The sequence below is a fragment of the Equus quagga genome, chromosome 13, assembly GCF_021613505.1.
Source record: "Equus quagga isolate Etosha38 chromosome 13, UCLA_HA_Equagga_1.0, whole genome shotgun sequence".
Lineage (NCBI taxonomy): Eukaryota > Metazoa > Chordata > Mammalia > Perissodactyla > Equidae > Equus > Equus quagga.
The window spans coordinates 13,086,299-13,112,937 of record NC_060279.1 but is presented as its reverse complement, the minus strand read 5'-3'; the positions used below and the strand labels follow the sequence as shown (position 1 = coordinate 13,112,937).

At 43.1% G+C, this 26,639-nt stretch overlaps 1 protein-coding gene across 5 annotated transcripts; it reads left to right on the top strand.

Moving 5' to 3' along the window:
• The first annotated feature begins 663 nt into the window (after positions 1 to 663).
• LOC124250747 (quinone oxidoreductase-like protein 2) lies at positions 664 to 26,639 on the top strand. Of its 5 annotated transcripts, none has more exons than XR_006891612.1 (11): positions 664 to 775; positions 859 to 967; positions 3,042 to 3,138; positions 4,687 to 4,745; positions 5,315 to 5,380; positions 6,128 to 6,237; positions 7,116 to 7,197; positions 11,146 to 11,256; positions 14,200 to 14,428; positions 20,730 to 20,926; positions 26,435 to 26,639. XR_006891612.1 is itself a non-coding variant. In XM_046682912.1 (10 exons), exons 1-9 carry the CDS (start codon positions 726 to 728, stop codon positions 14,416 to 14,418), a joined length of 903 nt encoding a protein of 300 aa, XP_046538868.1. In that variant the 5' UTR covers positions 664 to 725; the 3' UTR covers positions 14,419 to 14,428; positions 26,435 to 26,639. The 5 variants fall into 5 exon arrangements, 3 of the variants coding, with proteins under 3 accessions (XP_046538868.1, XP_046538866.1, XP_046538867.1); XR_006891611.1 differs by having other exon boundaries at positions 11,146 to 11,327; XM_046682912.1 differs by lacking the exon at positions 20,730 to 20,926.

The window sequence follows — 26,639 nt, the reverse complement described above, 5'->3', positions numbered from 1 at the left end:
AGATCTACCCAGTTTTAGGATATTTCCACAGATTATACTGTTATGTTTCCAGTTTTTCTAGAGCATACCTGTTCACCTAGGAATTATGTGGTCATCGACTCAATTATCAAGCATCTACTACGTGCCCGATGTAATACAGGCATTGGGAATATGAAAACTACAAGGGTTTGGCCAGATCTTAATTGGAAGTATTCTTTGGATTTGTGTAGGGTCATTCAACACTGGATTACTAGTAACCGTGTAGTTTTAGTGTAAATGGTCCCGTAAGTGTGAAAAAATCAGCAACAAGACTTGAACTCTAGTAACGTGTTGAATGCAGACATTAAAGCCTTTACCTAAGCATTTAGCATTTCACACGTGCAGAGAAAAGAGAACCGCTATTTAAATGTTTCCGAATGTGGTTTTAAAAGTCTCCCAAATTTGCTACAGAAATCCCCAAAAGTTAATCTGGTAGTCGATTTCCTTCCACTCGTCCGTCCGCCCGCCCGAGCGGGCTCCAGCTGCGGGGAGGCCTGGGGGACGACTGGGCTCGGGCTCCCGGCGAGGCGCGGCGCCCTGCGGGGAGCTGGCCCGCCGCGCGGTCCCGACACGGGGCGGGGCGGGTGGCGTCCCGGGCCGCCGGGCGGACGCTCTTCCGCTCCCTGGGCTCTGCCGGGGCGGGGCCGGGGGTGCGCTCTTCCTGCCGCGCTCGGACCGCTGCCTGCTGCGACGCCGAGCGTGGGGCCATGGCGGCGGTGGTTTGGGGACGGGGCTTCTCTCGGGCGTGGCTCCGCAGGTGCGACCCCCACACCTCCCTGGGCCCCAAAAGGCCTCCCCGGGGGTCGCCCCGAGTGATCCGGCTCTTGTGCCGCGTTGCAGGAGCGCCGGGCCGGGCTGCGGCCGACACTACCGCGCCGCGCTTTGCACCGAGTTGAAGCGGCCCCTGGCCATTGAGGAGGTCACCCCCCGCCCCGTCCGACCTCACGAGGTAGGGTGACCGGCCTATCCCCGGGACCCCTTGATACCCCTTTCACTCTTCCCTCGGTCACCACACACACACAGAGCAGGCTCCCGTCCTGAATCAAGGTTCCAAGGGCTTCCCTAGGGCGGAGACTGGAGCCCAACTTCGTCCTGGGCTGGAAGGGCCCTTTCAGGGTTCACAAAAAGGCCAAAAGCGCTAGAGAAAGATTGCTCCCCCAAACACAAATGTGGCCTTTTCTGATGGCCCCAGAGCTGTTGCCTTAGAAACAGAGAATTCGGATTTGCACCCTACTTTGCGTAATCACTTGCAAGTTATTGATTTAACACGGATAAATGGACCCCATCTTTAGCTTCCTCTTTAGTGTCAGCATCTAATTACCCACCATTCCAGCTTCCCCGAGCCAGCCCCACAATGCCCCGTATTTCTACGTGAATACGTGCCTTGTGCCCTCCTCTGGGGTGCTGCAGTGTCTGGGGTGAACTTAGTTTAGGGTTGTGGGCGTTTCCACTGAAATGTAGAAGTGACTTTGGCCTTGCCTGTTGATCACCCTGGTGTGAAGATTGAGAACCTCTGATGAGGTGAAGCAGGCAGGGAGCCTCAGTGTTGGGGACCACTGGTGAGAGGGAGAAATGTGGCCGCAGCCCTCAAGTGTCACTAACACAGACCCAGGGGCTAAGTGGATTATTTGGTTGAGTACATGATGGCAGCCAGTGTGCTTCCTGGGATTCTCGGACTGAAAGACATTCATCTTTGAATCATCCTTGAGTCAAGGTGGAGTGGCTTGGGGATGTATGCATGCCGTACACGGCAACAACTAATGTGTCATGCACACAATATGCGCAGGCTGAAGGCTGAGTTCCTTTGTTCTGTTATTTGCCCAGACACTGCCTTGTAAGGAATTAGCTCGTGAGAGCTGGGTCTGTGCGAATCTACTCACCATTAAATCCTCATAGTCTGGAAAGGCGCCTGGCACATGGCAGATGCTTAAAACATTGTTGAAGGAATGCATTTTGTCCATAAAAAGGTCTTCACACCAACATGGCCACTTCTGTATTAAATTGAAATGTAAACAAACAAATAAATGAATGTCGTCAACTCTCTCTCTCAGCCTTCATTTCCTCCTGGGATTCCAAGCCCCCTGAGATGGGTTGGTCTACGGCAGTAGTCCTCTCACTTCAGCCTGTATCTGAATCACCTGGGGCTTGTTAAAACAGACTGCTGAGCTTTGTCCCCAGAGTTTCTGATTCAGTAGATTGAGCTGGGGTCTGAGAATTTGAATTTCTACCAAGTTCTCCGGGGACTTTAAAGCTGGAGGTCTGGGGACCATACTTTGAGAAGCACTGGCTTATAAGGTCTAAAGAAACTGCTGGCTGCACTGCTGCAGGCCTGCCTCAGCTCTACACTGTCATGAAACACAGAAGCTGAGGATCTAGAACTGGCCTCCAGGATGACTTCCTGATTCCCAGAACAGCTGATCATGTTACCCTTCTGCTTAAAATCCTGTCGTGGCTTCCCATGATTCCTACTATGAAGACTAAGATCCTCGACAAAGCCTACAAACCCTTGGTTGGTGTGGTCCCTGTTCTCTAGTCCCATCTCTTTCTGCTGTTTGTGCTCTAGGCTCACTGGTTTTTCTTTGTTCCCCCCACAGGGCCTTTGTATATACCATTGTTTTTGGCCGTGCCAGGCTTTCCCACTCCTGTTTTGAATAGTTAACTCTTAGTTGTTCTCAGTTGAAGTGTTACTTTCTCAGGGATGTTTTCCTGACTTCCCCCAAAGTTCAGATCTCCCCATTAGGTGCTTTCAGAGCACCATATGTTTCTATCTTTGCCATTTTGTGCAGGAGTTGTAATTTAATGTATAACTCATCATAATTACTTGGCTAATGTCTGTCTTCTCTACCATACTTCTAGCTTTGGGAAGGCAAGAACCTTGTCCATTTTGCCTCATGATTGTACACGGGCATTTAGTTCAATACCTGGTGTATTGTAGGCATTCAGTAAATATTTTGTTATAATTGAATGAACTTTGCCTCCATGGCTGTGTACTGCTCTGCTTTCTGGTTCTATTTCCTTTGCAGGTCAGAGTTGATGTCCATTTCTGTGGAGTTAATTTTGCTGATATTTTAGTCTGCCGTGGTCAGTATCAGGAAAGGCCCCATCTTCCCTTCACACCTGGTGAGTCTGAAGGGGCCAAGTGACTGTTTCAGGAAAAGAAGATACAGTGAGGGGCTGGCCCCATGGCCGAGTGGTTAAGTTCGCGTACTCCACTGCAGGCGAACCAGTGTTTTGTTGGTTCGAATCCTGGGCGCGGACATGGCACTGCTCATCAAACCACGCTGAGGCAGCGTCCCACATGCCACAACTAGAAGGACCCACAACGAAGAATATACAACTATGTACTGGGGGGCTTTGGGGAGAAAAAGGAAAAAAAAAAAAAAAGAAGATACAGTGAGTTTTCAGAACTGTGTGCACCGTCTCAGGCACTGCCCTGGCGGTGACTGCCTGCTGTCAGTGATATCTCAGATATGTCAGCCTCACCACTACTTAGAAGCACTAGATTGTGAGTCCTGGAAGTTTCTATGACTGTTTTGCCCCGACTTAGACCCCCATCTTAGCATTGTACCTGGTTCATAGGAGATGCTCAATAAATACTTTAAAAATGAAGAAATGAACAAATGAATTTTTACATATCATAATGTTCACCAAGATTCTGATGAGAATCATCATTTGCCCTAGTCATTCACTTTCATTTTTCAACAGTGCCTCAAGTTTGTTTTTTCACTGAAGGATCGTAAACATCTGTTTGTAGCTAAAACTCTCAGTCCGCACAATCACATTCCCAAAGAAACCTGATATCAAACAATCAGAAAGAAGAAAAAGAACTCATACATTTTTTAGCAGCCCACTGTCTGATTTTCATTTTGCCCAATCTGATTATGTTTAGATCCTGAATATGTGGACAAAGGACTGATTTTTGTTGTTGAAATTTATTTAAAGAGATAGAAGTACAGCTTAGCATGTGTACAGAACATGTATATTTTATACAGATATATACTGTTAAGGATGTAGTGATTGCAAAATAGTTGCTGTGTTTTGGCCTTGGGGTGTTTGGTTGTGTCTCAACGTTGGAACCATTTCCCTCTGTATTTGCTGAAATGCTGGATCGGGGGAAGATGTCATACTCAATTGAGTTATTCCTCTGGCAGCTCAAGTGGGAAAACCATGATCGTTAAATTCAGGAATTTCAGAGGTGGAAGAGGAAAGGGCAGACAACACCACTTCATCTGATTGAGCCAAGTACTGTATGAATAAATATAGTTCAGGTCCTTGAGGGCCTCCTAGTCCAGAAGAGGAGGCATGGAAACAGAAATATGATGTGACGAACTTTGTAAGTGGGGTGCTGTAGGAGCCCAAGGTCCCAGTGCTGAGGGTCAAAAGTACTTGTGTATCTGAGATTCTCTGTGCTTTTGCCCATTCTTGAAACTTTCATTTGTGTCATGGTAAGAATGGGACTGCTATAGCTTTTCGGGTTGTGATCATGAAGTCTTCCGTTCACTTTCCTGTGCTTTGGGTACAACACTCTTACCCCTCTTCCCTGGGTGGGGGAACACTTAAACCCTTTCCGCTCCAGAAAGCCGGTAGGATAGCCTGTTGATCGGGGCTTTCTCATCTCCATGGTACTGGGCTTTACAGATAACCTAATCTTGACACAATTTGTTTTAGGAATGGAGTTTTCTGGGACAGTATTGGAGACAGGCACAGATGTCAGCACAGTGAAACAGGTAAATTAGTTGAAATCTAGGCAATTGACTTGTGTGTAGCTATGAGAAATGTGCAAACCTCGTTTTTAGCCTAAGGGTCTTGCTTCTCCTGGCCTTTGCCAGCAGACACCAAAGGGAAACTGAGATGGAGGGGGAAGAACCTAATTTTGAATTGGGAGAAGGAAGCCAGTAGAAGCTCTTGGCTTTGTTAAACTTTTTGTTACTAATAGAAGGCAGCACCTTGGTCTTTAGTTACTGGGATAGAAAATTCTTAAGTTGCAGCTTCTTATGAAAGAAATTAACACTGGATTCTAATTCATCTCAACCTTTTCCTTCCTTGCTCTATCCTATCACTGTCCACAATGTGCTCAGATTGACTTGGCAGCCTGGTGGTGGTGGGCAGGGAGGGGGTAGGGAGTTGAGGAAAGGCTGAATTATTTACTAAACATTAACTCAATAGGTAATTAAGGCAAACTTGTGTCTTATGGGGTCAGAAAGAAAGGTTTTCTTCCTTTTTTTGATTAATTCGGGAAAAGGTAAATGGCAAGGTCGTGCGTTTCAACATACCCTTAGTGGCATTTTCCTTTCAGGGAGATCGAGTCATTGGCGTGAGTGGCTTGAATGGGATGGCTGAAGAATGCGTCATTGACCAGAAGGTATCCCTGCTTGGAGACTTTTTTTCCTTCTTCCTTTTCTTTAATTTCCTCCTATCCTTTATTCCTCATTCTTCTCTCTCCCTTTTTTCTTTGTATTCCTTTGGTCATATCTTGTTTCCCAGCCAAGCACTTCTTTCTTTCAAATGCTAAACCCCTTTTCTATATTGGTGTGAGAACCCTTGCACAGAGCTTTGTCTGGAGTGGTTTAATGAAGCAGGGCATTGTGTTTTCTGAGTCCTGGAGCAACTGGCTGGTTGTCCAGTTGGACCCTAGTTAGATAATTTTGGTGGAAAACTGGTTTGGGGCATTGAGCTGGATGTAATGGGTTTCTCCCTGACATGAAGCTTCTGAGAGAGAGCCCCGGGAATGGAGCCCGCCTGGGTGGCCCTGTATGGTTGTGCAGGGTGTGCATGGTGCCCCCTAGTGGCGAGCAGTACGTATTTTTTTCCCCCACAGCCTTATTGAGGTATCATTTACGCACCATTCAGTTCTCCCATTACAGTATAGTGGTCTGTGTTCTGTTCTCTGTAAGTTGGTGCCTTCCTGAGTCAGATGCCAGCCTTAGGATTTTTGAAGACTGATGCAACAGTCTTGAACTCTGTCACAACTTGCTTGGTCTTGACTTCCACTGGGCTTGGTTCCTGATGTGTTTCCTTTTGCAAATCAATCAAATCATAAGATGTACAGCAGCCTTTATGAACAGGTACATGGACTTAATTCCTAAGTCACTGTTATCTCTTTTTATAGAGACTGTGGCAGATTCCAGAAAGCATCCCCCTCCGAGAAGCTGCTGCCTTGCCTGCATCTTATGGCACTGCTATTTTGGCCCTGGAGCGTCGGGCCTGTACCCAGCCTGGGTGAGGACTGTGTAGACAACAGAGGGGTAGATGGGACCCTTCTGTGATATCAGAAGTGCCCACCAAGGCCTTGTCCTTTCCCTTCCCTTCCCTGGCCTTTAGCTCACGTTCAGCCTGTCTGAGGAAAGGCCAAAGGAAGGTGGTGACCTGCAGTTGGGGTCTGGTGATGGTGGAGATGTCCTTTTGTCTGAGAGGGCACAGTAGACTGTGAACTTGGCCAGTATGAATCTGGAGAAATCTCTGTCTCAAACCTGACTGCTCTGGAGGTCACCTCCTAGAAAACCTTAAAGTTTAGAGAGTTGGTTTATTTAAACTGTCTTCACTCTGATTTTAATGGAGCCCAGTGGTATTTGCTTCTGTGAGGCTGGGTTGGGTGGGCCTAATCCGGGTATTTAAAACTCAGCGGTGCTGAAGCTTCCCGCTTTACCTGGAGCATGTGCCTTCTGCTCTTTTCAGAGAGCCTCAGAATTGTTCCAGAGGAGTGGGGTTAGTGGAGCAGTGGCCAGGACATGAAAATCACCTTCTAAAATTTGGCAGCGTTTAGTATGAGAATGATTTTAGGACAGAATTTCTGAAGCAGAAATCAGAGAGGTAGCTCAAAGGAAGGTTGCCACTGGCGTGAGGAAGAGGCTACCTAGAGAGATTAAGGGATCTTTTTCCTGGGACATCTTCAAAACTGGATCAGATTAGCAGTGGTCCAGCAGTCGCCAACCTAACCCAGACCTAAAGGCTGGAGAACGGCTGTCCATGAAGCGTTGAATGAGCTGCCACTAATTTCTCTTCTTGCCTTAAAATGTCCTAGTTTCAAAATATTCACGAAATCATATTGCTGGATGATTTTTGGTTTCTGGAGTAACGTTCGTCTTTCTCTGGCACAGGGAAACGGTTTTAGTGACAGCAGCAGCTGGAGCCACAGGCCTTGCTGTGATAGATGTGGCAACAAATGTTCTTCAGGCCAAGGTATTTGCATGTGAGATTCTCCATTTAAAAAAATCATACCTCCAGTTTTCAAACATGGAATCCATTCATTCATTTATTAAAAATCATGTGCAAGGCACTCGGTATCTTGAGTAATCTAGAGTAGGTTCTTGCCATCGATTTGCTTGCAGACTCCTGAGGGGACCCAGAAGTAAGTCACTCATCCTTCTGGTGACTAGAATTTGGCAAGCTCCGACTTGCTTCACAGCCTCTGCAGATTCTGTTCCTTCTACCTGTAATGCCCTGCCCTTCAAATTTAAACTCACATGTCACTTTTCCAGGGAAGTATTTTTTGGTCCCTCAGGAGCTGTTAATCCCCCACCCTCCCACTATTTGTGTGTGGTCTCGTAGCATCCTACATTTCTCTTTCATAGTGCTCACCTCAGAGTGTGGTGAGTCCTTTACTTGTGTCATTATTGGATGAATGTCTTCCTCCTGCTGGACTGCAATCCCCATGAAGGCAGGGACAGTGTCTGTTTGGTTCATTATTGTAGTCTGAGCACCTGGCATGGTGCCTAGACCATAGTGGGCACTCCATGTCTATTTCTTGAGTGAATGAATAAACACATGAAAGAAAGACCCAAGTCTCTCCAGGGGCATCTCTGTGAGGCTGTGGGGTTCAGAGACGGAGGATTTCTTAGAGAAGGTGGACATTTAAGCTGACTTTTGAAGGACTGGTAGCAGTTGAATAGAGGAAGAAGGGAAGTGAAGGCCATTTTCATGGTGGGAGGACATATTAGAAGACAGAGATGTGGGAGCTAACATAATGCGTTCAGGGAATTGCAGGCAGCCTATGTGGAGCGAAGGATCTCTGGGGGATGGTGGAAGATGACTCTAGAGAGGTGGGCAGAGATATGATCTTGAGGACTGAAGAATTTGAACATTTATCGGAAGCTCTCGAGCTACCGAGGATTTTAAGTAGGGAAGTGACAAGATCATCTTTGCATTTTGCAAAGTTCTCTTTGGTAGCAGTGGGGATGAGGGGTAGGGGCAAGGCCAGGGTAGTCTGGAGGCAGTAGGGAGACTCTCAGAGAAGTCCAAGCCAGAGGTGATGGTACTTGAACAAGGCAGTGGAGGCGATGAATTAAGAGATACTAAAGTGGAAGAAAATAGAGCATTTGGTGACTGGTGAGCATCCTAATATAGTTGAAGGAGAAAAGACTTTGAAGTTAGCCTGAGCTAGGCTCAAATTCCAGCTCTCCTCTAGCTTAATCACTTCAGTTTCCTCAGTGGTAAAATACTGCTTTCCTAGTAGGGTTGTTGTGGGAATATTGAAATTACACGTGCAGTGCGCCTGTTAGAGGGAATGGCACATCGGTAAGAATCTCTTAAAAAGGAATCCTGTTATTATTAGACATTGAGTGGGAAGGAGCAAACTAGGTTAACCTGTGGATTTGCCATTTATTGCGGTTGAGAACACAGGAGGAAATGATAAGTTCCATTTTGGACATGTTGAGTCTGAGGTTCCTGTGGAGCATGCAATTGGGAGGATATCCAGAAGGCACCAAGATATCCAGGTTTGGAGATAATTGGATTGGTCTGCAGTTTCTTCAGGTGGCATCTCTCCTTTCTCACATTCAGTTCCTTTTGGGAAGGACATGTGAGTTCTGAAAGCAATCTTAGATACCAGGAGGCTCCTCACGGAGTGTTAACACATCTCATGTCAAAAGCAAGGGCTTTTAGCACCTCTTGTAGGAGGGGAACCAAAATTCGTCTCATTGTCTAGAACCATTGATTATTTAACATTTCTAGGAAAATAAAATTGTACATTTGTTTTAAATAGGTAGAGGAAGTAGAGTTAAAAGTTCATTTCAATCCAGATATTAAAATGAATGCAAGCTGTATTTTCTTTAGCATCAATAATAGTTTTCAGCAAGAGCGAGCAAACAGACAAACAAAAATAGAGGCCAGGCTGGTGACGCAGTGGTTAAGTTCACACGTTCCACTTCGGTGGCCCAGGGTTCCCCGGTTCGGATCCCAGGTGTGGACATATGCACCACTTGTCAAGCCATGCTGTGGCAGGCGTCCCACACATAAAGTAGGGAAGATGAGCACGGATGTTAGCTCAGGGCCAGTCTTCCTCAGTGAAAAGAGGAGGATTGGCAGCAGATGTTAGCTCAGGGCTAATCTTCCTCAAAAAAAAAAAAAAAACAATACCAAAAAAACAAAAAAAGAAAATGATGTTGTCATGCCACCTGCTTGGAACAGGTCATTTTGATAACACCTTCCATTCACAGTGTTTCTAATTGCATTCAAAGTGCCTCTACAGCTATTATCTTACCCTTGATCCTCTCAAAACCCCTAGGAGTTGGGTAATGTAAGTGTTTGTTATCCCTATTTCACAGATAAAGAAAGTGAGGCATCAAGAGAGACAGTGATTCCTGGCAGGCCTGGCTGGGACCTAGTGAGAATCCTGGATTGGACTCAGAGGCCGGGCCCTAGCCTGTGTCCGCCCTCCGAGGCACTGTGTGCTGATAGCCGGCGGTGAACTGCAGCTGTTTGAGGGTTTCACTGGGGAGCGTTTGAGGGTCGCTTCAGTTTCAAATAGTCCTGAGTGAGTTTGTAGTATTTTAAGGGCCCTGATGTTCTTGCATGCCTGAATGCAAGTTCTGAATGTCACCTTGGGGCCAAAGTGCTTGGGCTGGTGGGTGCTGCCCAGTGATAAGGTCCCTCTAGGAATGCTTGAGTATTTGAAACTTTTCTGGAGACTTCCAAACCCCAGGCCACCTCACAGTATGGCCCACAGCCATCTATGCCAGGCCTTGAGCGTGGTTTTCTCCTGGGGTGAGGGCTTGCAAAAGCATGGGCTTTGGAGTCAGGCAGCAGTGAGTCTGAATAGTTGTTCTGCCACCTACTGCTTAGATGATCCTGGCTTAATTACTTAACCTCTCTGGGCCTGTGTCTCCATCTATAAAATGGGAGTAATTAGACCTCCCCCATAACGTTCTTCTGAGGTTTAAATAGAATAAATGATTGCGTATGTGCAATAGTAGATTCAATTTATCTAATACTTCGTTTTCCAAGTGCGTTATATACAGTATTCCATTTAATTTTTAAAATAAATTGTATTTTATGGATGAGGTAACTGAAGCTTAAGAGAAATTGGCAGGCAGGATAGAGGTTAAAAGCGTGAACTCTGGACGCAGATTGCCGGGATTTGGATCCCGCTTCTGCTTCCCGTTAGCTGTGTGACCTTGGGCAAGGTACTTAACTTCATTTGCCTCAATTTCTTCATCTCTAAATTGGAGATAATAGTGTCTATCATTGGGCTATTGAGCTTAAATGAGTTATTAATGTACATAAAGCATTTAGAATAGTGCCTGGCACGTAGTAAGCATTATGTAAATATTAGTTCTTACTAAGTAATTTGCCTTAGGTAACACAGCTAGTTAGTAGCAGAGCCAGGATTTGAACTCAGGTCCGTCTGACTTCAAGATCTTTCCACTGAATCATATTTTACCCTCTGGGAAGCTTTCCCTGATCTTCCAGATCTAGGTTGGATACCTCTTGTTTGCACTTCTGGAACCCTCTGTACTTCCCCCATCACACTGCTGTATCTTGCTTTCTTGACTCTAAGCTTCGTATTTAGCTTGTATCCTTACTATTTGACTCATAGTACATGCTCATTAAATGGTGGCTTTAATTTGCATTTGGAGAAGACTTTCTGAGTGTCTCCTGAACCATCTCCTAGTTAGACCCATTGGGGTTCCAGGATTCCTGGAAATGTAGAACCCCTGGCTAGTGGGGCATGAAGGGGCCAGTGTGATGGATGGATTGTGTTGGGCCTGATATGTTGGATTGTTGATGCTAGGACATCAAGGTCACATTGGTTTCCTTGATTAGTACCCTTTGGTTGGAGTCTGAGTGGGTGGGGTGAGCCCCTCTTGGTATATATTCTGGACCATCAGAAGCTTTGTGTTCTTTATGCAGGTAATAGCTGCAGCCGGAAGTGACGAGAAGTGCAAGCTGGCGATGCAGAGGGGTGCACAGTCCAGCGTGAACTACAGTCAGGGCAGCCTGAAGGAGGCAGTGAAGAAGCTGGTGGGCAGTGGTGGGGTGAATGTGGTCATTGACACCGTGGGAGGAGATGTCTTCCTGGAGGCTCTCCACAGGTGCATGAAGTGGGCTTTCCATAGTGGGCTGGACCTGTGGCTCCGTTGAAACCTTTTCAGGCCTCTGTCTTCCTTCTGGGCTTGCTTCTCTTTCGTCTTTGCTGCTCACTTTTCCTGTAGGCATCAGCATCAACGAGAACAGCTGAGTGGGTGGGTGAAAGGAATAGAAGCAGAGGGAAAATCAGGAAATGCTTAAATATAGCAAAAACAAAATATCCAACTGGAAAATATCCAAAAAATGACTGCAGACTCTCTAGTTGGCAATATCAAATGCTTTAGAAATTATGCATGTGTTAAATTCAGCTATGCCGGCCCCCACTAACTAATTTATATACATGGTGTGGGTAATTCTCGGGAAGGTCATCGTTCAGATGTGAGAATTACTGGGGTGGCACTTCCCTAGTTCACCATACACTAAGGTACAGACTCTTGATCTTGCTGGTTTCTGAAGCAGCCAGCAGTGTAGGTGTCTCTTCAATTTGTTTTATTAAAAAAAATATCACTGAAGATTTAGTACGACTGCTGTATCCACACCAGTTCTCATTCTGTTTTCGACCAGGGACTCTGGAGTGCTCTGATAATATTGGTTTCATTTCTCGTGTCATCCTGGCAAGCACAGTTTTGTGGTTTATCTCAGTTTGAAGTAGAAGAAACAGAAGCAGAGAGAGCAGCTTACCCACAGAAGGGGCCCAGTTGGTTCTGTAGCCCCTGAGCCTCACCTTGCTGTGCTCGGTACTGTGCTGGAGAAGAAGTGAAGGAAGGAGCGTGTTGATTAAATGGAGAGCCAGCACAGATTGCTGCTAATAATGCTCACCCTTCTCTTGCCTTCTGGATAATAGTGTTTTGACAACAGCTTCTCGTTTGCCTTCTGAAGAAGAAAAGCAAAAATCAAAAACCAAATAAACATACGCATATTTTATATCTAAGATGCTTACAGAATTTATTTTTGGAACTCATTGCTTCATGTGCACTGTATGGTACTTCTCATAATGGCCTGCAGAAAATTTGTGTGAATTTTTGTAGATTATTCACAATTCTCTAGAGAAGCACATGACTAAAGTTAAGTCTTTGTGTAGAGCAAATGATGCCTCCTTAAACTACCTGTCTTCTTATTCCTGCTTCCTAAGTTCCGAATCTTCAAACTGAGTTGTCTTGAAGGAGAGCATGTGGAATGATATTTGTTTACACCCAGTTCCCTTCCACAAAGTAGTTGACGTGATCATGGGCCACATAAGGACATTTCGGTCGATGATGGACTGTGTAGACAACAGCGGTCCCCTAAGATTAGTACCATACAGCCTAGGTGTGTAGTAGGCTGTACCATCTAGGTTTGTGTAAGTACACTCTAGGATGTTCACACAATAACGACATCGCCTAATGATGCATTTCTCAGAATGTGTCCCTGTCGTTAAGTGATGCATGACCGTGGTTAGACAGACAGCCTTGATTCTAAAAGTGGGTCCCCTTAAAAAACTGGCTAGTTCTTCTGGCTCCCTACTGACCTGCTTATGGCTTATTTTTATATTTTCCTACTGAGGAATCCAAAGTGGTACAGGATGGTTCACCTCTGCCAGTTTGTAAGGTCAAGTGGAATTCTCAGCTGGGAGTTTAATTGTTGCTTTTCTTTTTTTAAATTGTGATAAAATATGCATGACCTAATATTTATCATTTAACCATTTGTAAGTGTACAATTCAGGGACATTAAATACACTTACAGTATTGTGTCACCATCCCCAACAAAAACTTTGTCCAGGGGCTGGCCCCGTGGCTGAGTGGTTAAGTTCCTGCGCTCTGCTTCAGCGGCCCAGGGTTTTGCTGGTTCGAATCCTGGGTTCGGACATGGCACTACTCGTCAGGCCATGCTGGGGCGGCATCCCACATGCCACAACTAGAAGGACCGACAACTAAAATATACAACTATGCACTGGGGGGACTTGGGGAGCAAAAGCAGAAAAAACCCCAAAACCAAAAACTCTGTCCGTTACACAGTAACTGTTCCTTTCTCTGCTCCAACTCCCCACCCTGGTAACATCTATTCTACTTTCTGTCTCTATGAATTCATGTACATTACTTTTTATTTCATTCTACCTTTTTATTGTGGTAGAAAAATACATAACATAAAATATGCTATATTAACCATTTTTAATTATATAGCTCAGTAGTGTTGAGTATATTTATGTTGTTGTGAAATAGATCTCTAACTTTTCCGTCCTGCAAATCTGAAATTCTGTACCCATTAAACAGCAACTCCTCTTTTCCCCTTTTCCCCAGCCCCTCGTAACCGTCATCCTACTTTCTGCTTCTGTGAATCTGACTACTCTGGGTACCTCATATAAGTAAAATCACACGGTATTTGTCTTTTTGTAATTGGCTTGTTTCGCTTAGCATAATGTCCTTAAGTTTCATCCACGTTGTAACATGTAATGGGGTTTTCTTCCTTTTAAGGCTGAAGAGTATTCTATTGTATAAATATCTGTCTAACACATTTTGCTTATCCGTCCATCCATTGATGGACATTTGGGTTGCTTCTACCTCCTGGCTATTGTAGACAGTACTGCTGTGAACGTGGGTGTGCACATACCTCTTCAAGGCCCTGCTTTCAATTCTTTTGGATATAGACCAGAAGTGGGATTCCTGGATCATATGGTGGTCCTATTTTAATTTGAGGAACCTCCGTACTGTTTTCCATAGCAGTTGCACCATTTTACAATCCCACCAACAGTACATGAGGATATCAGTTTCTCTACATCCTTGTCAACACTTGTTATTTTCTGTTTTTTCAATTAAAAAATTTTTTTATAGTAGCCATTCTAATGGGTATGAATATACATTGCTTTTTATAATTTCTTTTCCTTCTCCTTTTTCTCCTTAGCCTGGCATGGGAGGGCAGGATTGTGGTGGTGGGTTTTGCTGGAGGAACCATCGCTTCTGTGCCAGCCAACCTCTTGCTCCTGAAGAATGTGTCTGCCATGGGGGTGATCTGGGGCCGATACAAAGATCAGAACTTTCCTCTCTTCTCTGGAAGCATTTCCTCGGCTCTTCAGTACTGCCAGCAAGGGCGCATCCAGCCATACATTGGAGCGGTTTTTAAGCTGGAGGAGGTAAGATGCTCTTAAGGAGTGAGATGCTCTTAAGGGATGTGATGCAGATAAGGCTAGGAAATAATCTGTGTCAAACTCCTGGATAGTTTCTCCCTGGATACCGTAAATCCTCCTTCTATGGAATGAAAAGGTGAAAATGCAGCACAGTTAATGGGGTCTCACAGGCTGCAGTGTCACAGGATTTCTTCCTGTCTTCTAGGTTGTATGACTGTAGACTCAGGCGTAGTGAGCCACCTGGGAACCTGAATCTGCAAAGGCCATGAAGGAGCTGGAATTTTAGGACTCTATGTACTTAACTAGTGTCTCAAAGAGAGGGAAGTGATGGTACTTTAGAAAATAATTTACTCGTGTTAATATGAACTCTGAACTCCACCTCATACGAGTCTAAGAAGGAAGCACTTAACTTGACCTTTGATGTTAGAATCCAGACGCTTTAAAGTACAACCAGATGATCTAAGCTGGGGTTCTGTGAACAAAACACTAAATCATACCCAGCATCATAAGACTATAATTCATCCATTAGTCACTGCAGTTAATTTTGTTGGCCGTTCACTACCTTTTGCATTCCCCCACGGTCCCGTTAATGTGGCTTAAGCTTCCTCCAAAGTGTAATTGTGTGCATGCATGTGTAATATAGTTGTAAATGTGAATCTGTTAGACTTTCACTGTGAAGTTTTTTTGGGGGCTTAATTTGTTTTAATGTACAAAAAGCTCTTTTGGTAACTGCCGTCAGCCATTGATAGAGGTGGTGTTTTGTTCATATGCAGATTAGCGGAGCCCAAGCTGTCAGTGCCAGACTTCACTCTCACCAGCCTTCCATTTTTATGTTTTTTCCCATGATGAGGCACATTCTTGTCAAACACCGTTTACCTTCTTCCTCATCTTTTTGGTGTGTCAGTCAAGAAGGTAGAAAGAGAACCTGACTGGCCGTCAGAGAACTGGCTGGGTTCTATTTCCAGCTTTGGCCCCTCTAGGTACAGCTCTGTTCAGCCCCCTCACCTTTCTGACCTTCAGTTTCCGCGTCTCTAAAATTGAGGGGTAGGACAATATCAGTGGCTTTCAGACTAGGCTTCAGGAGCCACAGTTGGGATGTGGGGGAGGCAGGTGTGGACTTGAGCTGCCGGGGCTCTGGGACCCCGTCTCCACTGGGGCCTGAGTAGCTGCATGTTGTTACGTTTTTGTTCATACTTTTAGAAAAGGTTTTATGGCTTAAAAGCTTGAAAACCACCAGTTTGGAGAATTTCTGAGTCCCCTTCCATCTTGTGGCTTTTATCCTATGACTTGTAGACTGACGTTTGCTTTACCTGAGGCCCTCGTATACCTGTTGCTGGAGGGTAAGGACAATCAGGCAGCAGAGGGGTGGAACCGCGCGTTGGTTTGAACGGTCTCTTCTCTCCGCTGACGTCTTCTAAGTGCTGCTCAGGCAGGAAAGAAGGCCAGAGGTGGATTATTGTTTTAATTGCCCACATTGAAGTGCTCTCTCCTCTTACACACGAATTAACTATCTGCTCACTGACCTCCTGTCAGCTTCCATTTGCCTTTCTCCTTTCCAGTGAGGGCTGTGCACATAGGATTTGTCAAGTTCCTCCCACTCTGCTGACCTTCCTGTTATCAGCCGGCTCTCTGAGGCCATGCCCCTCAACAATTTCAACCATCTCATTCACACACCATCCATTTACTGTTTCTTCCCTTTCTGTTTCTTTCAATATGCAAACTATTTAGAGGAATAATAATAATAATAATAATAATAATGGCAGCTTCCAAACATTAGGTGCTTACTCTGGGTCAAGAACTGTGCTAAGCACTTTATATGCATTTTCTCATTTAATCTTCACAGCAACCCTTTGAGATATGAACCATTTTTATCATGTTTTACTATGAGAAATTCAAGACTTGTAGAGGCTAAGAAAGCTGGCCAGTGATATGTAGTAAGTGACAGACCTGGAATCCACTCCGGCTTGGTCTGACGTCAGAATCTGGCCTCCTATGGCCATGTCAAGGTCTCTCCTCAAAAAAGCCAGGAAGTTTCTTCTTAGAGACATTATTCTACGGGGCCGGCCCCGTGGCCAAGTGGTTAAGTTCACACACTCCGCTTCGGTGGCCCAGGGTTTCGCCAGTTCGGATCCTGGGCGTGGATATGGCACCAGTCATCAGGCCGTGCTGAGGTGGCGTCCCATATAGCACAACCAGAAGGACCACAACTACGATATACAACTATGTACTGGAGGGGTTTGGGGAGAAAAAGCAGAAAGAAAAAAAAAGGAAGATTGGCAACAGTTGTTAGCTCAGGTGCCAATCTTTAAAAAAAAAGAAAAGAAACCTCGTTCTAGAGAATGAAGTTTATCCATCTATCAGTGAATTATCTATGTGAAAGAACTATTTCATAGTTAAAACTACGAGTCGTCTTGAATTTTCCTGAGCAGTACCAGAATTTATGTATATATATTTTTTAAAATGATGATTAAATGACTATATAATTAATTTCACTTAACTTAAAGCCTGGTTAATATTTTTCATGTATACAGGTGCTCTGCAGTTTCTATTTTCTCCTGCATATGTGGACTTAAAGGTTTGACCTTGATAGTTGATATTACTATGACCACATACTTTGTCCCATAGCCTTCGTAGTCGGCACAGGGTGCGAATTTTCATAGCCCTCTGTGTGTCTCCTTTATCTACTTGTAATCACTTGTTCGATGCCCGTCATTCCCGTACACCATAAACTCCCTGTGGGCAGGGGCCGTGTGCTGTCTGCACCTCCGTGTCTCCGGATTCTGGTGGGTACGCATCTGTTGAATGACTGATTGAGAGTTTGGGGCTCTAGGGTCAGATCTGCCACTTAATTGGCTGTGGACAAATGACGTCCATCTTTGTGCCTTAGCTTCCCCCTCTATAAAGGGGAGTAATATACTGTACATGCTAGGGTGGTTATGAGAATTCAGTAAGATAATACGTGTAAAAGCACACAGTAAACACTTAGTATATATTTTTTTTTTTTTTAAATAATGATTATTCTTTTTTTTTTTTTAAAGATTTTATTATTTCCTTTTTCTCCCCAAAGCCCCCCGGTACATAGTTGTATATTCTTCGTTGTGCGTCCTTCTAGTTGTGGCATGTGGGACGCCGCCTCAGCGTGGTCTGATGAGCAGTGCCATGTCCGCGCCCAGGATTCGAACCAACGAAACACTGGGCCGCCTGCAGCGGAGTGCGCGAACTTAACCACTCAGCCACGGGGCCAGCCCCTAGTATATTTTTTAAAGCAAAATATATAGCCATTATTAAATCCAGAGTTGAGCTTTTTCAGTTCCCGTGAACTGTAACACTTTTGCATTGACATTTCGGAGGGCAGGATTAGAGAGACAGTCTTTAGGTTTTGGATTTTAACTAGAATTTGTCCTCTGAAGGGTTGTCTCTGTGCCATGGTGGGTGGATCATGGATGAGCCCATGATCTGTTCAGAGGATGGCATTATTTAGATGTGCAGAGTCTGTTTTCTGTAGGGAGCTGCCCACACACATCTCGACCTGACCTGCTACTTAAACCTCACAGATCTGAGCTTGTTTAGTATATAAAGGTCAGGTGAGATCACCACATGTACAGATTTAGTGGATAGAAATTGTTTACTCGAAGTTTCCTGAGTCTATCTGTGGAATATTCTTAAAATTAAATTACTCTTTTAGTTTAGATGGTATATTAATTTTAACCCATTGTTCCAGACCCAGTTTATGAGCCTCCCCATATTTGCCAGCCCTACCAGCCCCAGGCCTTGGACACTTGTCACACTTCTCCAGTGATGGCTCAGGCCGCTGATCCCTGCAGCCAAAGAGCCCAGACTCTGTGCCTAGGGCCCACTCCTAACATCGTTGATCGTTTCATGCTTTCCCCGGGGGGAGAGCTGATCTTAGGCAAGGTCTCCATTTTGCTCATTGGCGGGGAGCTGCTGCAGCTCCGATGCAGAGTCTGGTCCGGAGGACCTATTGAAGCTCTGGCTTCCGGGGAAACTGGATGCAGGGGTCTGGGTAATGCAACCCAGGGTGTGGGGAGTTCACTCCATGGGGCGAGCTTTGACAGATGGAAGACAGGAGATAAATTGCTGCCTTTTTCCCTCCTGATGGACTGTTTTGACGTGCAGTGGGTTCCATACGGCCCCTCTGGAGAGGTCCTGTATGAGCAACTACTAGCTGCGTGCCCCCTGAAGCCATGACCAGTTCAGGATCAGTAACACGCACCGTATAGTTCTTTTCCCTTCTTCCTCGGTTCCCTTCACTTTTTCTCTCGCCCTTCCCTCCCTGGGATTGCAATGAAGCATTAGGGCATATGTTTTGATTTGGCTTTATTTTCTAAGGAACCCAGGGTAACATTTAATTTTGAAAATGTATTTATTTCTATGTTTCATAATATGTAGTTTGACTTTTTTTAAAAAAATAAGTCAGGTTTATTGAGGTATAATTTCCATATATTAAAATTCACTCTGAGTCTTAAAAAACATATATAGTCATGTAACCACCCTCTGCAATCAAAATATAAAACATTTCTATTACTCCAGAAGGTTCCCTTGTGCCCCTTTGTAATCAATCCTCTTCTCTTACCCCACTGTCCCTGGCAACCTCTGATCTGTTTTCTCTCCCCATAATTTTGCCTTTTCTGGAATGTCTTATAAATGGAATCATACAGGACGTAGCCTTTTGAGTGTGGCTTCTTTAATTTTGTGTGATGCTTCTGAGGATTACCCATGTTTTTACAATATGTCAGAAGTTTTTCTTTTTTGTTGCTGAATAGTATTTCATTGTATGGATATACCTCAACTCGTTTTTTCATTCACACATTAATAGATGTTTGGTTATTTTCAGTTTTTGGTGATTATGAATAAATCTTTTGTAAACATTCATGTACAACTTTTTTTTTTTTTTGGAGGAAGATTAGCCCTGAGCTAACATCTGTGCCCATCTTCCTCCACTTTGTATGTGGGACGCCTACCACAGCATGGCTTGCCGAGCGGTGCCATGTCTGTACCCGGGATCCCAACTGGTGAACCCTGGGCCACCGAAGCAGAACGTGCAAACTTAACCACTGCGCCACTGGGCCAGCCCCCATTCGTGTACAACATTTGTAGAGACATATGCTTTTCCTAGTTTGGGCTTGGGATTTCTGGGTCATGTGCTAAGTGTATGTTTTAAAAAAATTTACACAGACATTTAGTTGACTTTACTTACAGAGCAGGTTTTTTTTTTTTTACCCCCAGTCTCCAATGCTGCCCAGATAATATCATTAGATAGAATGTCAGTTTAAAAGAAATCTATGCAGAATCCTACAAATAAGAGATGTTGATGCTCCTCAAGAAGGGTGAACTTGACTATATCAGCAGCTCTCTGTGCCTCAGTTACTCAGTAGAAATTCTGTTGAGTCTCTGCCCTTCATGATTTTTAAGACAAGGCCACAATTACTGCATTCCTCTCAAAGCCCAGAGCACATAGGTTTTCTACTTTTTGGTGCATTCTGGATTAGAAACTGGTGCTCCAGCATACATGATCTGTTTGAACATTTCAAGATTCTGTTTATGCTGATTGCTACGCTATGTTTAACTTTTAGTAAACTACCAGCTATTTATTTGAGTGTCATTGCTTCTTGGCCTTTTGGCTAAGATCAAGTGCAGAATGGTTGTATTATTCTGGGTTCCCACCAACAATATATCAAAGTTCTAGTTCTTCTGCATCTGCCAGAACTTAGTATTGTCAGTTGTTTCTTTAATGTTAGCCGTTCCAACAGATGTGTAGTGGTATCTGATTGTGGGTTTAATTTGCATTTCTGTATTGAATAATGATCTTGAGTCTCTTTCCATATGCTCATTGGCCATCTGTATGTCTTTTTTGGTGAAATGCATTGACTGACTTTTAAAAGAAAATTCAGATCAACTTGTATCAGAGCAATGATATGATGAATATAATTTAACTTTGACAGTGTATCACTAACTAAATATTTTTACCTTTTAAAAACAATCCCACTCAGTCCCAGATATATTCGCTCATTCAAGAGTTTGTTTTATTCATCAGACATTCACTGGGTACATTCTGTATGCCAGTCAATAAAAAGTAAGACAAGCAATTTATCTTGTAGTTGGGATGATCTCAGACTAGTGCTATGATTGGGGGGAAGAGCTGGTTTCTAATGAAAGCGTGAATCAGCATAGTGTATTTAGGGAACTGTAGGTTACTGTGATTATTCCCGCTTGATGAGCTAATTAAAAATTCCAACAGCAGAACCTAAAACAAAAACAATATCCTCACCCTTCCTCTCAATTCCAGGTTGCATATCTTTAGAGACAAATTTAACAATGGCTTCATCCACTGCGAGGCAGAGAACCAGGGTTCTGGGAACAGCCTGTGTGTCTGTCCAGGCATCAGGATGGAGAAGCCTCCCTGTCTCTGATGCAACCTGTCCAATCCAGGAGGACGATGTCCCAGGCATCTGAATGAGCTATCAAAGACGCTGGCCTAAAGTGGTACGCTTTTCTTTTTAGTCTCTCTCCCAGAGCCTTATCACATCCAGTCCTTAACACCGCTGGTTGTCTGTTTTCCCAGCGCAGATAGAAACCACACGGTAGAAAGGGACAGAGTTGGGTTATTTTTAGAAGCAGCTACAATTACAACAGAAGTGGCAACTGGGCATAGAAATAACAAAACATTTGAGAGACAGGAGGGAAAATACTGGATGTTCAAAATTAGGAAATTCCCAAGTCATGGACCAAAAGGTTATTCTTTCTTCCCAATGTTATCTTTTAAGGAGTCAGGTCAATATGTGCTCCATTTTTATGAACATTTATTTGCAAAATGATTAAGAATAAGCCTTAGCACTTGAAGGGACAACTTTCTTTTTATGTTAGCGTTTACTTGCAGGAGACTCCTCATTTTTCTAGGATGCCAGGTAAAAAAAGGATCACTGTCTCAAATTATGCTTGTTTTCCCAAGGATTTTCTGTTGTTGGGCTCTGACAGATCTCTGGGAACAAGTGCCTTCTAACTGACAGGGAGAGTGATGCAGCTGTGACTCGCTTGGAGCTGTACCTTTGAGTGACTGACAGGGCGGGGATGCGGGTTTCAAACATCTGTCTTAGACCTCTCCATCTCCTCTGAGTGCGTCTAAATTTACTTACATCGGAAAGGTCTCTGTAAGGCACAGAGCCCTGAAAGACAGATGTTTTTGAAACCGGGGATTTCATGCTGCACAGAGATTGCCCTGATTGATTTGTGTCTATGCTTATTTTTACTTATTTATTTTTCTTAGGCTCTCTGGGGAGGATTTCAAGTGGAAAGGGTTGGGTAATCAGAATCCTCATTTCAAAGCACATTTTCATTGTTGGATGTGCAAGACCCATCTTTTGCTTTTATGTCTGTGTCTTTATGGGTGTCTGAGTTTACTTATTCCCTTTATCCACATTTCCCATTGTCATTCACTCCTTTTCCTGCCCTCAGAGTCAGTCTTGATAATGTGTTTAATACATATCTTTGGATTTGTATTTCCTTGTAAAACACACAGGATTGTTTTGTATGCTAATTTATTTTCAAGTTACGTAAATAGTGTTGTGCTGTAGACCTCATTCTGTTTCTTAATTTTTCATGCAGTGCTGTCTTTTTAAGATCCATCTGTGTTGCTGGTCCTGTATTCAGGTCGTTGCTTCCCAGTGCTGCATCATAGTCCATGGCGTGCGTCCACCATGGTGTACAGATCCATTCCGTACTGATAAACTTCTAGGTTGACTTGATTCCCTCCCACCATAATCAATACTATAATAAACAGTCTCATAGGTGACTGTAGGGACTTGTGCAAATGTTGCTCTGGGAGTATTTTCCCAGGAGTAGGATGGTTGGGTCACAGGATGTATGCATTTGATTGCCAACTGTTCTCCAGAATGACTTGACCAGTTTATGCCCCTACCAGCATCCATGCGAATTCATGTTGATTTGCCACCCTGTCAATGTGTAGTGTTGTCCAACTTTCTGATTTTTGCCAAATTGATAGGCATAAGGTGGTACCCTATGGTTTTAATTTGCATTCCCCTGGTTTCTAATTCATTTAAGCATCTCTCTATATCTGCTAGCCATTCATATTTCCAATCGTTTAAATTGCGATTTAAGCCCTTTGTGCAGTTTTCAGTGGGATTTCCTGTCTCTTTCTTACTAATTTGCAAAAGTTCCTTGTATAATCTGTGGTTCTCAAACTTTAATGTGTGTATGAGTCACCTGAGGATCTTGTTAAGAAGCAGATTATGATTCACTAGGGTTGGGATGGGTCTCAAGATTGTGCATTTCTAATGAGCTCCCAGATGGTGCGGAAGACTATGGTCTTGGAACCACCCTGTGAGTAGCAAGGTTCTAGATGTTAGCTTGAGACTTTACAAAAGTCTGTCCTTCCAAATTTGTCATGTACCTGTCACCTTTGTCTAGATTTAATGTAATCAAACACATCAATATTTTGACTTATGGTTAGTGCTCGTTGGGACTTATTTAATAAGTCCTTTGTCATCCCTGGGTCACAGTGATTTTTCTTCTTTTTCTCTATTGACTTTGCACTTTTATTTCTCACTTAAGGGTTTAATCCATCTGAAGTCACGTTTGTATTGGGTATAAATTAGGTAATCAATTTTTTTTCTCCTTATGGTGAGCTAGTTTTCTCAGACCAAATAGTTCATTGTTTCTCCATTGATTTGTGGTGCTACCTTCATCTTATTTCAAGTTCCCAGCTGTACATGCGTCTGCTCTCTGATTTCCATTCTATCGCTTGGTTCACATATCTGTTCCTATAATAGTATCACACTGTTTTTATGTTTATAGCTTCAAAGTATGTTTTAGTATCTGGAGAGGGAACTCTTCCACTTTTGTTCTTCTTTTTCAAATTTGCCTTAGCTATTTGTGAATCTTTATCCTTTTACGTAAATTTTGGGATAAATTTGTTCAGTTTCTCAAAAAATCTGGCTGAAATTTTCAGTGGAATTGCATTGACTTTGTAGATTAATTTGGAGGAGTGTTGATATTTTTATAATGTTAAACAGCCTTATTTGTGAACGAGGATATATTGCCATTTATTCAGCTCTTTCATGTGTTTAAATAGAATTTAAAGTTTTTCTCCATAAAGTCTTGTGGATTATTCTTAGTTATGTTAATTGCAAGTACTTTACTGTTTTGGTTGCCTTTGAGAACAGTATTTTATTTCTGTTATATTTCCTACTTGATTATTTCTGATATAGAGAAATGTCAGTAATTTTTGTAAGCTGATCTTGTGTTTCACAATTTTGCTGCCCTTTCTTATTTGTTTGTCTGTTGCTTTGATTACATTTTCTATGTGGGTTATTATATTGTCTGCAAATAATGACACTCTTGTCTTTTTCCTTCCAATCTTCTTTGCCTTTTAAAATTTAAAATTTTTGCATTTATTATTTATTTTATTAAAAAAATCAATAGACTTTACTTTTTGAGCAGTTTTTGGTTTCCAGAAAATTCAACAGAAAGTATAGCATGTTCTCATATACTCTCTTTCCCACCTCCCAGTTTCCGCTCTTATTAACATCTTCTATTGGTGTGGTAGATTTGCTATGATAGGTAAACCTATATTGATACGTTATAATTAACTAAAGGTTTTAGTTTACATTAGGGTTCATTCTTTGTGCTGTACAGTTCAAAGGTTTTGCCAAGTGCATAATGTCATGTATCTACCATTACAGTATCAAACAGAATAGCTACACTACTCTAAAAATGCCCTGGGCTCCACATATTCACTCCTGCTCCCCAACCTCAAATCCCTGGCAGCCACTGATCTTTTTACTGTCTCTATAGTATTGCCTTTTCCAGAATGTGATGTAGTTGAAATCATACAGTATGTAGCCTTTTCTGACTGGTTGCTTTTATTAGGCAATATGCATTTAAGATTCTTCCATGTCTTTTTGTAGTTTGATAGCATATTTCTTATCACTGAATAATATTCCATTGTCTGATGTACCACAGTTTGTTTACTCAGTCACCTATTAAAGGACATCTTGGTTGCTCCCAGGTTTTGCCAGTTATGAATAAGGTTGCTATAAACATTTGTGTGCAGGTTTTCATGTGGACATAAGTTTTCAACTTATTTGAGTAAATACCTAGGAATGTGATTGCTGGATCATATAATAAGATTATGTTTAGCTTTGTAAGCAACTGCCAAACTGCCTTCCAAAGTGGCTGTACCATTTTGCATTCCCTCCAGCAATGGATGAGAGTTCCTGTTGCTCCACATCCTTGTCAGCATTTGGTGTTGTGAGTGTTCTGGATTTTGGCCATTCTGTTAGGTGTGTAGTGGTGTCTCATTGTTGTTTTAATTTGCAATTCCCTAATGACATATGATATTGGGGATCTTTTCATATACTTATTTGCCATCTGTATATTTTCTTTGGTGAGATGTCTGTTAAGGTCTTTGGCACTTTTGTTTGTTTGTTTGTTTGTTTTTGGTGAGGAAGATTCGCCCTGAGCTAACATCCATTGCCAGTCTTCCTCTTTTTTTTTTCTTTGCTTGAGAAAGACTAGCCCTGAGCTAACATTCATGTCAGTCTTCCTTTACTTTGTACGTGGGTTGCCTCCACAAAGTGGCCTGTTAGTGGAATAGGTCCACAACCAGGATCCGAACCCCCAAACCCAGGCTGCCGAAATGGAGTGTGGGGAACTTGAACCACTCAGCCCCGGAGCTGGCCCCACATATTTTAACTAAGTTGTTTGTTTTCTTATTGTTGAGTTTTAAGAATTCTTTGTATATTTTAGATACAAGATCTTTATCAGATAGGTGTTTTTCCAAGATTTTCTCCCAGGCCGTGGCTTGTGCTTTCATTCTTTAAAGTTTCTTTTGCAGAGCAGAAGTTTTTAATTTTAATGATGACCATCTTACCAATTTTTTCTTTCGTAGATCATGCTTTTAGTGTTATATCTAAAAACTCATTGCTAAACCCAAGGCAACTTAGATTTTTTTTCCTTTGTTTTCTTCTGAAAGGTCATAGTTTTGCCTTTTACATTTAGGTGTAAGATCCATTTTGCGTTAATTTTTTTTCTTTTTAAAGATTTTTTATTTTTTCCTTTTTCTCCCCAAAGCCCCCTGGTACATAGTTGTATATTCTTTGTTATGGGTCCTTCTAGTTGTGGCATGTGGGACACTGCCTCAGCGTGGTTTGACGAGCAGTGTCATGTCCGCGCCCAGGATTCGAACCAACGAAACACTGGGCCGCCTGCAGCGGAGCGCGCGAACTTAACCGCTCGGCCACGGGGCCAGCCCCAATTTTGCGTTAATTTTTGTGAAAGATGTAAGGACAGCATGTTGATTCATTTTTTTGCATGTGGATGTCCACTTGGTCTGCACCGTTTCTTGAAAAGACTATCCTTTCTCCATTGAGTTTCCTCTGCTCCTTTATCAAAGTTCAGTTGACTATATTTGTATGGGTCTATTTCTGGGCTCTCTAATCTGCTCCATTGATCTGTTGGTCTCTTCTTTCCCCGATACCACACTGCCATGATTACTGCGGCTGCTTTTTAATTCATGTTTTATAAGCTTGTGCTTCTAAAAAAGGATTTGAGATAGACTGCAATTTCAGTTACACTGGAAACAGGACAATTTTAATAAAGAGATAAAAACTGTAAGAAGTTAAAGGATTGATTCTTCTGGCAGTGGCTCTGTTCTTTCAAAAGCTAGAACACATAGAAATACTACAGTAGAGTATAGACAGGCCTGAGGACTTCTTACCTGCTGTCATTCATCTAACAACTTTGAAAGTTATTGTTAAACAGAAAAATTCTGGGGTTGCATTATTCTTAAATATTACTGTTTTCCTTTGAGTTTGTGGTGATTAATTGGTTAGTATTGCGTAGTTAGCAATATACAGTTCATTGGAGACACATCTTAATACTTGAGCTATTTTGAGAATTGAATCAGCAACAAATATTTGTTGAAATATGCCTATGTACAAGTCTGACCACTTTTTTGGGGATTTGTTCTTTTAGGTGAATGATGCCTTCCTTCATGTGATGCAGCGCAAATCCACGGGCAAGGTGCTTCTCTCTCTCAAATAAAGACTCACCCCAGCAGCAAACTCAGCGTGTCTGAATCCAAACCCATCATCTTTCCAAAAAACCTGATTTGCCTCCTGTGTTTCTAAAGGTGTTACCACCTTCCTTACTAATCCAGATTAAAAATCTTTTAGAGTCA

What these genes read in the sequence shown, in the direction of transcription:
- LOC124250747 (XM_046682910.1), top strand. Translation starts at nt 726, where the DNA reads ATGGCGGCGGTGGTTTGGGGACGGGGCTTCTCTCGGGCGTGGCTCCGC. An exon ending in TCTCGGGCGTGGCTCCGCAG is followed by an intron (nt 776 to 858) that starts GTGCGACCCCCA and finishes GCCGCGTTGCAG; the next exon opens with GAGCGCCGGGCCGGGCTGCG. An exon ending in AATGCGTCATTGACCAGAAG is followed by an intron (nt 5,381 to 6,127) that starts GTATCCCTGCTT and finishes CTCTTTTTATAG; the next exon opens with AGACTGTGGCAGATTCCAGA.